Here is a 12867-nt window from a genome sequence, read left to right on the forward strand (position 1 = left end):
ATGGTCATGCATTTTGGTAGAAAAAATGAAAGGGTTGACTGTTTACTAAATGGAGTGCAAATACAAAAAACCCAGGTGCAAAGGGGACTTGGGAGTCCTTGTGCAGGATTCCGTAAATGTTAATTTGCAGGTTGAGTCTGTGGTGAGGAAGGCAAATGCAAAGTTAGTATTCATTTTGAGAGGACCAGAATATAAAAGCCAGGATGTAATGTCAAAACTTTATAAAGCACTGTCTTGTGAGCACGTTCAGGCCCCTTATCCGAGAAAGGATGTGCTGAAACTGGAGATGGTTTAAAGGAGATGGATGAAAATGATTCCAGGATTGAAGGGCTTGTCATATGAAGGGCGATTGATGGCTCTAGACCTGCATTCACTAGAACTCTGAAGAATGAGGGGTGACCTCATTGAAACCTACTGAATGGTGAAAGGCCTTAATTGAGTGGATGAGAAGAGGATGTTTCCTATGGTGGGGGAGTATATGAGCAGAGGACACAGGCTCAGAATAGGGCGTCATCCTTTTGGAATGGAGGTGAGGAGAAATTCCTTTAGCCAGAGTGACGAACCTGTGAAATCTGTTGCCACAGTCCCGCTGTGGAGGCCAAGTTTTATGTATAGTTAATGCAGAGGTTGATAAATTCTTGATTGGTCGGGGCATGAAGGGATTCAGGAAGAAGGCAGGAGACTGGGGCTGCGAGGGAAAATGGATTGGCCATGATGAAATGGTGGAGCAGACTCGATGGGCCAAATGGCTTAATTCTGCTCCTATATCTTATTTTATGATCTAATTTTATCACTCCCTCATTGTGCGGAAGAAAGGATATGAGATGACTTCCCTTACTGAATTTACAAGGGCAAGGTTTCACAGCTTTTATACCCAAAGCCATTGTGAGGAAGATTTTCCTTCACACCCCCCTTGTATCTTTTGCATTAAAATTCAAATTAATTCCCCTTTGAATATAGTTGAAATATTGAGGAATTGGATGTTGGAACCAAGAAAAAAATCTGCACCACCATAATTTTGATAGAGCACAAAATTCATTAGTGTTCTTTTTGAGAAGTAATCATAGGTCGAACAGCAATGCACTTGTCCTCGATAAGGAGGATGTTGACAGATTACTTTACTCACCCATTTCCAAGTATTCATAGAAGAGGCCGAGCTGGCCCATGTCCTGTAGGTCATGGTCCTGCTCCCAGCGGGAGTACAGTCGCTCCGGATGATGCCTGGCATTTCGACTCACCCACCAATTTTTTATCCAGCTGCAGAAATAGCATAACATAAATGAAGAGCTTTATCCTGCACTGATTGTCCGGAGCAGAAAACAATCCTGATTTACAGAGGTACCCAATGACCACTGTGTGCTTTATCTCTGAAAACCCTTGCAAGATGACAAAAGAGGCACATCTTAAAGACAGATCGAGAAATCTGATCAAATCCCTGAGTGTAGCATACCATCACACAATTATGGGCTCGGTTTGAAATTTGCTTGTTACTTGCAAAAATAATGAAAGAAAGCTGCATTCAGCATGCTAATTTAAAATATTAATTTTTGTTTCTAATCCACAGTGTGTTTGAGAGAAATCTGAACTGTGTAAAGGTAGGTGAGTAGGTACTGGATGTTGGGAGATTCCAATTATCCTGGAGCAGGGTTTCCCGTCCTGGGGCTCACAAATCCTTCCGTTAATGTCATGGCTCTAATGCCTAAGAAACATTGGGCACCCTGGCTCTAAAGTAAAGTCTCAGTTTGTGTTGGATGCTGACAACCTATCTTCCTTCAAGACGGAGTTGCTATAATCCGGATAAGGAGCTTCAATCTCAAACATGGACAATTTCTTCCCTGCCCCCACTGTGGTGAACTACATATACCTGTCTGGACACGCCCCCTGCTGACTGCTCCTGTGGCTCCTCCCACAGACCCCGGTATAAAGGCGATTGGGGCCTGAGCCCGGCCTCTCTGTCTCCAGGATGTAGTATGGTGGTCAACCACTGCTTGTTCATATCTCAGAGAGTTATTGATGGTGCATCACCCACCCAGACACTGCTCGACCTGCTGAGTTCCTCCCGAAGATCGATTATTTCTCCAGATTCCAACATCTGCAGTCTTTTGTCCTTGGTGATGAAGGATAACAAATGGTTTATGTGATTCTCTGGACTGGGCTTGACTGCTCAAATGGAGATCACACAGAAATTTCGCTCTTTATTGGCCAAGGACTTTATTTATTGCTTCTGTCATAAGGCACTCATGGGTGGGGTTGAGGGAAGAAGGAGTCAGATTTATACATGATGCTCTGGGACTGACAAAATGGAGCAGCAAGTTTTTTTTTCCCTGCAGATCTATCTAGTCTATGAAATAGGTTTCCCAGGCCACCTCTTTTCTCACTGAACCTCAGTAACTCTAGTGAACAGAGAGCTGGGTTCATGAGGAGTAATTGAACCTGGTAAAAAAAAAACTATTACCTAACTTTCAAGGTTATTCTTCCAAACACAAAGAGCTGAACAAGAGCTGAAGTTTGTTTATTAATTCCTTAAAATGTGAAAGAGCCCTGTATTTAACAATTTAGCCAAGGAACCAGCAGGGATGAGGAGTGAAAAGGAGGGGGATGGGATTGAAAATCAGACTCTGGAACCAGGCGACATGGGATGCCCAGATCCAGAATTGTAGACATTCCCTCCAATATTGGGAGTTAAAATCCTCCAAACTGCATCAGTTTTCTCTTCATAATCTCCAACACACTAGTAGGGCCAAAATGAGCTTTAAGCATCGTTTTGAGGTTCAGATGTTATTTAATATACTTATAGCATCATGAGTGGGAGCAGCAACTGAGAAATGAACTTACGGCCAGAAAGATTCCTGGATGTTGCCCCAGATTTGTTTGCCAGCCATGATGATGGTAAGCTGGGTAGTCAGTTCAATCAGGCATCCACCAGGGTCACACTGTCAGAAGAAGCCGGACAGAGAGGGGTCAAAGGGAATAAAAATTAAATTATTGCTTATCACACCCTGTAAACAATCAAAGACAATTTTTTCAAATGTTTGTTCTTCTATATCGATGAAAACTGTGAAACCAGGTACTAGGCACTGAAGACCTCCTTGTGCAACTGGATCCTCAATTCCTCCATTTTCAGAATCAGATTGGCAACAACGCCTCCCCCGCAGTTACCATCGGCACAGGTGCACCGCAAGGCTGTGTGCTTGCCCCCTGTTCTACTCACTTTATAGTTATGACTGTGAAGGTAAGCAAAGCTCCAATGCTATTTTAAGTTTGCTGACGATACCACTGTTGTTGGCTGAATGAAAGGTGGTGACAATTCGGCATAAAGGAGGGAGATTGAAAGTCTGGATGAATGGTGAGCAACAACCTCTCACACAATGACAGCAAGACCTTAAAACTGGTTATTGACTTCAGGAGAAGGAATCTGACCATCCTCAAGCCAGTCTGCATCAGGGAATCAGAGCCGGAGAGTGTCTGCAACTTTCAAATTCCTCGGCATCATCATTTCAGAGCATGTGTCCTGGGTCCAGAACACAAATCCCATTACAAAGAAAGCACAGCCACACCTTTACTTCCTTAGAAATTTGCAAAGATTCAGCGTGTCATCAAATTTCTACAGATCCACAGTGCAGAGTATACTGTCTGGTTGCGTCATGGTCTGATAAGAAACACCAATGCTGTTGAACGGAAAAGCCTACAAAAAGTAGGGGATACAGCCCAGTCCGTCACCAGTAAAGCCCTCCCCACCACTGAGCACATCTACAAGGAGCACAGTTGCAGGAAATCAGCAGCCATTATCAAGGACTCCCACCATCCAGGCCACGATCTCTTCTCGCTGCTGCCATCAGGAAGAAGGTACAGGAGCCTTGGGTTACAAACCCCTAGGTTCAGGAACATTTGTTTTCCCTCAACAATCAATCTCTTGAACCAGAGAGGATAACTTCACTCAACTTTACTCACCCCATGACTGAACTGTTCACACAACCAATAGACTCACTTTCAAGGATTCTTCATCTCATCCTCCTGAAAGCTATTGCTTACTTATTTATTATTATTATTTTTCTCGTTTTGCATTTGAATAGTTTGTTATCTTTTGCACATTAGTTGTTTATGTCTTTGTTGTGAGCAGTTTCTCATTGATTCATTGTGTTTCTTTGTATTTACCATGAATGCCTACAATAAAATGAATCTCAGGGGACTGTGTGATGTCATATGTACTTTGATAATAAACTTTGAACAAGGAACCACAGAAGTAAAGCCAAAGGGGTCACTATGAGAGTTAAGTTTGATCTCACAGTAACTATTGAGGCCTCAAAACACACAGAGACACGGACACACGCACACACACAAGATTGAGGGTCCAGAAGCACAGTCCATCATTTTCTCTGAATGATAACAAGCCTGATGAACGTGAGTGTTTATCCCTCTAATACATCTGTTCTGTTTACTGTTTACATTGATAACAATGAAAATCGATACTAAGGAGTAATCTGCAATGGGAAATGAAGTGGAGAGAGGAATGTAGGGTACTTCGTTACACCACTGTATTCTAAACCCCCCCCCCCCCCCCAATTAGAGTTTCTGTAATTACACATTTATGCCACTGGAGGGCGAACTTGGCCTAATACATGCCAGCTTACTCCACTCCACGCGGAATACTTAAGTAATGGACAAAAGTCAAAGTGTTAAAGGAACTAAAGATTCTGAGCAGCCAGGTATAAAACAGTTGAATCTTAACAACTTTCCATATTTAGATCCATAATTAAAAAACAAGTGGCTTTCAGACAAGTACTTTTGTACAAGGGACATTCATGATTTATATGATTGTTACACACATCCGATTTTGACACTGGTTGGGGGGTGGTATTAACTCATGTCTCCTTGGCCTTTCGTACCTGAAAGAGATTTTTAAAATTACTGTCCTTGATTTCAAGTCCCTCCTGCTCATGCCCGTTCCTACCTCTGTTACCTCAGTTGAAATCCCTCCACTAATAGAAGCCATGTCTTGGAAATTCCACCCTTTCAAATAATCTCTTCTCCCTCTCCTTTAAACATTAGGTCTACTTCTTGGACCAAGCCTTCAGTTGTATGCTGTTCTACATCAGTGTATGGTAATATTGTTGTAAAAGGCTTCAGTACATTTCTAATAGCAATATACTGACCAACCAAGCATCCTACCTCTTCATTCCTCCATGACCCAAACAGATAGTTGTATTCTCCAGGGTGACCAATAAACTTGCCTTTGAAGAAGGCAACATAGAAACACGAGGAGTAGTAGTTAACAAACTGAAAGAGGAACATTTTCATGGTCAGTCGGTTCTCATACTCAAAGTGAGTTTTGGGGATCTCTGTTGAACAAAAACACACAAGAAAGAAAACAGTCTGGTTAATACACAGAAGATCTGTGACCTCACCAAACAGATATGGTAGTGTCAGTTTTAACCTTCATGCCATTCTGAGGAAAGTTATGTCCAGGACCAGCAAGCAGGGAAAATTACGTGTCTTTCTCCAACCCCATGTCCTTGAAAAGAAAAGCCTACAAAAAAAAAGTGGAAACAGCACAGCCCATCACCGGTAAAGCCCTCCTCACCATTCAGCACACTTACAGGAGGTGCTGTCACAAGTAAGCGGCATCCATCATCAAGGAACTCCACCATCCAGGCCGTGCTGCTGCCATCAGGAAGGAGACACCGGAGCCTCAGGTCCCACACCACCAGGTTCAGGAACAGTTACTACACCCCTCAACCAGCAGGCTCTTGAAACTGAAGGGATAACGTCACTCACCCCAACACTGAACTGATTCCACAACTATGGACTCATGTTTAAGGACTCTACATCTCATGTACTTGATATTTATTGTTTGTTTGTTTATTTTTATTTTAACATTTGCACAGTTTGTTGTCTTTATTGTGTGCATTTTTTCCATTGAATCTATTGTGTTACTCAGTATTTAATGTAAATGCCCACAGGAAAATGCATTGCAGGGTAGTATATGATGACATACATGTGTTGTGCATTTAATATTTTAGTAATATTGTAAATATATTGTTTGATTAAGCATTCCTTGTTTACTTAAATAATTCTTGAGGTTTATATGTTAAAGTGTGTGAATGGCATACGTTATAATATCATCACATTATAAGTGTGCGGTTTGCCAAAGTTTAAAAAAAAACAAGAGGTAGACCAGCCTCTCCCAGCTCCATGTTTTTCTGTCAGTTAGTTTTATCTTTTGGAATTACAAAACACAACAATATGTATTTTGATAATAAGGTCACTTAGAACATTGATGGTTTGTGGAAATACTGACAGATCAGAAGAAGCAGATCCCTCATTCTTTATGGCAAAGTATTTGTGTAGGATCTCAACATTCAGCTCCAATAAGATTAAAAGTAGAGCAAGGCAATATTTTACAAGCACAACAAGCATTACTTGCAACACCATTCCCACTCCAGTGTCCATTTCCATTGTGTCACTGTAATTCTTTGAGGGAATGGGTAAACTGGGTCTCGTTCACAGCAAACTTTGAATAGTATAGTGCACGAGGCCCAGTAAACTGCCTTCCTTTCTGGGACCTGGACATTACAAAATTAATAGGATTAAATAAAAGCTCATTTTTCTTGGAGGGGACTGCATCAGTCAGGTTTGGAGAGTTTCACTTTGGGCCACACTGGTGTAGTGTAGGTCTCTGTTAGTCTCGATAGACCATGGATTTGCACCTTGGAAAGTTTCCAGGGTGCAAGCCTGGTCAAGGTTTTTTTTAAATGGAAGACCAGCAGTTGCCCAAGCTGCAAGTCTCCCCTCTCCACGCCATCGATGTTGTCTGAGGGAAGGGCATTAGGACTCATACGGCTTGGCACCAGTGTCATCGCAAAGCAATGTGTGGTTAAGTGCCTTGTTCAAGGACACACACGCAGTCTCAGCCAAGGGTCGAAATAACGATCTGAATGCCTTAACCACTTGGCCACGCGCCAACATAACGCCACACTGGTACTGGTAGCTGGTACACGCCTGTCAAAACTGGCACTAAATTCAGATCAGTAAACTCACAAAACAATATACAGAATTGAGAAAGCACCTGAACATTCGTCTTCGATGCCCTCTCTCAGGTTACACTGAAGAAATCAATACATGCGGCAAAGGATTTCCACACACATCACACAGACTGTGATTCAGCTTTCCCAACTGACCCAGAAACCAAAGTTAGTTCCCCATGAAACCCAATATATAAAATACTACAGCACAGAAACAGGCCATGTTCTCATTGCCAATCAAAACTAATCCCATTGATCTGCTCATGATCCATAACCCTCTACCCTTGCCTGTCCGTGTACCTCTTACACATTGCTAATCTATCTGCCTCAGTCACTTCCCTTGGGTGATGCATTCCAAGCTCCTACCTCCTCCCATGTGGGAAAAAAAACTTGCTTTGAAAACTTTTTTTTTAAATATTTTGCCCTCTTACTTTAAAGCTATGCCCTCTAATACTTGACATTTCCACTCTGGTATAAGGTCTCTGACTATCCATGCCTCTCAATTTTATATATTTCTAACAAGTCAACCCTCAGCTTCCGTCACTCCAGAGAAAACAAGTTTGTCCAATTCCTCCTTATAATTAATACTCTCTAATCCAAACAATATCCTGGTGAAACTCTGCTAAGCCTTCTCTAAAGCCTCTGTTCCGGTGACAAAATGACCAGAATTAGACACAACATTCCAAATGAGGCTTAACTGCTAACTTTTATACAGATATGGAAATATTTGCAATAACTTAACTTGGAATAAGTCTCTTACTGCTACCAGCTTAGTGACTGAAGGATTGGGTCCACGTTGACAGCCCATCTTCACTCATAGAGAGAGGAGCTCTGACCAGTCGGTAATGGGATTATGGAAAGACAATGCTGAACTCAAATGCAGGTTTATTATTCGGGATTTGTAACCCAGAAGACTAGATTAATCAGTGTTGGAACTCAAATATGGTAGCTATTCTGAAAATTTAAATCTCCACAAAATATCCATCATCTGACCACTGTGGTAAAAATCCAGCTGGTTGCACGATAACCATATGAGAAGGAACCCAGGTCTCTTCCCATTCTGAACCCGGGTACTGGGCTCAGTTTTGGTCACCGTACTGTAGGAAAGATGGCGTTAAGCTGGAAAGAGTGCAGCAAATATTTCCGAGGATGCTGTCAAGGCTTGAGAGACTTTGTTGAAGGGAGAGGTTGGGAAGCTTGAACTTTACTCCCCGGAGTGTATAAAATCATGCTGGTCATATATAATGCACACTGTCTTTCTTTCAGTCGACTGTACTTCTTCCTATAGATGCAGACTGGCCTGCTGTGTTCCAGCAGCATTTTGTGTGCGTCGCTTTCTTCCCTAGTGTTGGGGACCAAGAACTAAAGGGCACAGGCTTTAGTTGAGAGGGGAAAGCGGCAAATGGAACCTGAGGGGCAACACATTGCACTCAGGGTAGTGGGTACAGTATATCCAATGGGCTGTCAGTAGAAGTGGCTGAGGCAGGTACAGTGACGGCTTTTTAAAGATATTTGGAGAGGAACATGGATAGGAAAGGTTTGGAGAGATATGGGTCTAACTCAGACAAATACGACCAGCTCAGATGGGCACCTCAATTGCCAGATGAGTTGTGCTGAAGGGCCTGTTTCTGGTCTCATCAACACAAGAGATTTTGTAAGTCAGGGATCCCCAACCTTTTTTACTGCACGGACCCCTAGCATTGACTGAGGGGTCTGTGGACCCCAGCTTGCAAACTGCTGCTGGAAATACAGAGTAACACACACAAAATGCTGGACGTCAGGCAGCGTGAAGGGTCTCGTCTCGAAGCTTCAGCTGAATATTCCTCCCTGTAAGTACTGCCCGACCTGTTGAGTTCTTCCTGCATGATGTGCTTGTTACCCTGTCTCTGCCTCAATAGCCGTCTTTGGAGTGTTGAGCTTGCGTCTCAGTTGTAAGGAAGGTTGGACAATGAATGCCTCCAATTGAATAAGGGCAAAAAAACCCCAGATCTTTCCCCACCTGCACTAACACTCGGAACGATAACTCTTTCAGAAAAGCAGTCTTCCGGGGTTTGGAAGGGAACAACACTTTACCAAGGTCGGTGATCCAGATTGCTACTTTCTCATAGAAGTAATTCAGGATCATGATGATGATGAAGTTCAGTACAGAGGCGGTGACACTTGTAGCCATCTGCGGTGTGAACAACGTGCCGATGTACTTTACTTCCTTCATGCTCACGGTGAACTTGGCAAAAGAGGCATACATGGAGAGGCGGTACACGATGACGGCAATAACGCAGATCAGGATTAAAAAGATCTACACGTGAAGGTGGAGAAAGAAAATAAAATTTAATTCACTTTGTTTAAATCTGTCTTACTACACTCACTGATGGAAAATTCGGAGCACTGTCCAATAGCACATTATAGCCCAGCAGGATTAGAACATTGGAACAGTATCGCACTGCTATTAACCCAGGTTCAATTCCTGCCGCTGTCCGTAAGGGATCTCTTTGGACCACGTTTGTTTCCTACGGGTGCTCCGATTTTCACCACATCTCAAAGATGTACGGGTCAGTAGATCAATTAGTCACAAGGGTGTAATTGGGTACTGTGGGCTTGTTGGGCCAGAAATTCCTGTTAACATGCTGTATCTGTGAAACAAAGCATGGTCGGTTCAAGACCAAACATCTTGAGGCAGCTCGGTAGCACAGCAGTTAGCGTAGTGCTATCAACGCGCCAGCGATTATAGGGTTCAATTTCCGCCGCAGTTTGTAAGGAGTTTGTATGTTCTCCCTGTGGCCATGTGGGTTTCCTCTGAAGGCTCCAGTTTCCTCCTACGTTCCAGAGATGTATGGTTAGGTTAGTGAGTTGGGGGCATGCTATATTGGCGTTGGAAGCGTGGTGACACTTTCAGGCTGCCCAGCACGATCCTCACTGATTTGATTTGACACAAACTACACATAGCACTGCATGTTTCCATGTCTCAATGTACATGTGAAAGATAATCTTTAAACATCTGGGGCCTACAATTGGTTTTGCTCATGATGGGTGTTATAATGAGCTAATCATCTCAATACCTTTCAAAGAATAAACTGCACATAAAACAAAGGTTCTTTTACTTTTAGTGCTTATGTCCCACTGTGTGCTTACATAACAAGTCATGACGCAAAATGGTTGCAAGGAATACCAAATAAGAGGAAATTTAATGGGTAGAGCAAAATTTGACAGAGGCATAGCTCTGGAGATGGAATCAGCTGCCTTGTCAGCAAACTGAAATTACCTCTTTATTCTCAATCAACTTTAAAGCAGGGTATGGGCTTCGCGGAATGAAAAAAAAACACTTACCCAAAACAGGACTGTAGCCCCTGACAAACAACAACGAAATGCTTGATTCGATATCGGAATGTAAGGCTCTAGTTCCTGAAATTGATTAGGATATGTTAGGATGGTACAAACACAGGATATTTTCAATTGTTGCAATACTACACAGATTTTTAGAGCCGTTCAAGAAAGCCAATATGTTTGAAATCAGATTTTAGGGAAATGAGTGAATACTATTCATAATCTGATTGGATAACGACTTATAAAACTCCTACTAAAGTTTGCTCTAATTTGAAAAATTCCTTTGGAAATTCATTAAAAAAAATTCTTGATTCAGCATTTGTTAAAGCTCTGTCAGTTTTTGATAAATTCATAAAACATCTCTCCCCAAATCCTAAGAACTTTTTACAGGGGCACAATTGAGAGCATCCTGACTGGCTATCACTGCCTGGTATGGGACTGTACTTCCCTCAATCACAGGACTCTGCAGAAAGTTGTGTGGACAGCCCAGCGCATCTGTAGATGTGAACTTCCTACTATTCAGGGCATTTACAGAGACAGGTGTGTAAAAAGGGTCCAAAGGATCACTGGGGACCCAATTCACCCTAACCAGTAACAGTTCCAGCTATGGGAAACGGTATGGGAGCATAAATGCCAGGACCAACAGGCTCCAGGACCACTTCTTCCACCAGGCCATCAAACTGATTAATTCACACTGATGCAATTGTAGTTCTAGGTTACATTGACTATTTACCATAAATTACTATAAATTGCACATTGTACATTTAGATGGAGATGTAACGCAAATATTTTCTCATGCATATGAAAGATGTAAATTCAGTTCAATTCAAAACATCCCGATTCTCCAAAGAGAATTTACCCGTTAAAGACCCAAACTGTGAATATAACTATTGTTTTTAAGGATAATATAAACTGAAAATGTATCTACTGGAAACCCAAAAGGAAAAACTGACTTAGGCTAGGGAATAAAAATATGTGGGTATTATGAAGGGAATTTCACTGATAGGGTGAAGACAGATGGTAAGTGGGATCAAATTGTGGCCGTGAAGTTTGTTACTGATGTGATTGTGAAATACTGGGCTATTTGCTACAAGCTAGATTGTTTAATAAGAGGGAAAGAAAAAAGGTGGCAGAATGACATTGCCCTCATATTGATAGCAGAAATAGCATGTGATCTAAAGCTAATTAATTCAGTGTTAAGGCTAGAAGGCTGAAGATGAAGTGCTGCTCCTAGGGTTTGTATTTAGCCTCCCCAGCAGTGCAGAAGACCACAGGGAAACCAAAGTGGGAGTAGAAGGATGAATTAGAGTTTCAGTTTTTATAAAGGAAAAGTTGTCCAAGTGAGCTAGACTACACTCAGTGGTCACTTTATTAGGTACGCCTGCTCGTAAATGCAAATATCTAATTTACTAACCATGTAGCAGCAGCTCAGTGCATAAAACATACAGACATGGTCAACAGGTTCAGTCACTATTCAGACCAAATATCAGAATGGGTTCTGAAGGAGGTGGCTTTGGAGATTGTGGAGGCATTGGAAATAACCTTCCAGGAATCAACAGACTCTGGCATGGTTCCGGAGGACTGGAAGGTCGCAAATGTAGTTCCGTTGTTTAAGAAAGGGGGGAGGCAGCAAAAAGAAAATTACAGACCTATTAGTCTGACATCGGTAGTTGGAAAGTTACTGGAGTTGATCCTCAAGAATGAGATTATGAATTACATTGAAGTGCATGACAAAATAGGCCCAAGCCAGCATGGTTTCATGAAGGGAAGATCCTGCTTCACCAACCTATCGGAATTTTTTGAGGTAATCTCAAATAAGATTTACAAGGGAGAGGCTGTAGATGTTGTGTATTTGGATTTTCAAAAGGTCTTTGATAAGGTGCCGCATAAGAGGCTGCTTAATAAGATGAGGGCCCATGGAATTACAGGAAGAAATGGGTGGAGCATTGGCTGATAGGCAGAAAGCAAAGAGTGGGATCCTATTCTGGTTGTTTGCCGGTTATTAGTGGTGTTCCGCAGGAGTCGGTGTTGGGGCCTCTTCTTATTACACTGTATATTGATGATTTAAATTATAGATTAAATGGTTTTGTGGCTAAGTTTGCAGATGACACCAAGATAGGTGGAGGAGCAGGAAGTGTTGAAGAAACTGGAAAGGTTGCAGAGACTTGGTCAGTTTAGGACAGTGGGCAAAGAGATGGCGGATGAGATACAATGTTGAGAAATGTACGGTTGTACATTTTGGAAGAAGAAACAATCGGGCAGATTATTATTTAGATGAAGATAAATTTCAAAAATCGCAAGTGCAAAGGGATTTGGGGGTCCTAGTGCAGAATACCCTAAAGGTTGACCACCAGGTTGGATCGGCAGTAAGGAAAGCGAATGCTATGTTGGCATTCATTTCAAGAGGAATAGTGTATAAGAGTAAGGAGATGTTGATGAGGCTCTATGGGGCACTGGTGAGACCCCATCTGGAATACTGTGTGCAGTTCTGGGCCCCCTATCTTAGAAAGGATGTGCTGATGTT

General features: G+C 42.2%; 1 protein-coding gene across 4 annotated transcripts in view; it reads right to left on the reverse strand.

The window, feature by feature from the left end:
• Positions 1-12867, reverse strand: part of ano5a (anoctamin 5a) — a 210787-nt gene that overhangs the window by 30205 nt on the left and 167715 nt on the right. For all 4 annotated transcript variants that reach the window (XM_059976030.1, XM_059976029.1, XM_059976032.1 and 1 more), the window contains 5 exons: positions 10347-10421; positions 9096-9318; positions 5170-5339; positions 2836-2933; positions 1127-1257 (listed from right to left, as the gene is read on the reverse strand). In XM_059976030.1, coding sequence (XP_059832013.1) covers positions 1127-1257; positions 2836-2933; positions 5170-5339; positions 9096-9318; positions 10347-10421 — 697 coding nt within the window. The remainder of the gene's footprint in view (positions 1-1126; positions 1258-2835; positions 2934-5169; positions 5340-9095; positions 9319-10346; positions 10422-12867) is intronic.

Source organism: Hypanus sabinus, chromosome 7, assembly GCF_030144855.1.
Source record: "Hypanus sabinus isolate sHypSab1 chromosome 7, sHypSab1.hap1, whole genome shotgun sequence".
Lineage (NCBI taxonomy): Eukaryota > Metazoa > Chordata > Chondrichthyes > Myliobatiformes > Dasyatidae > Hypanus > Hypanus sabinus.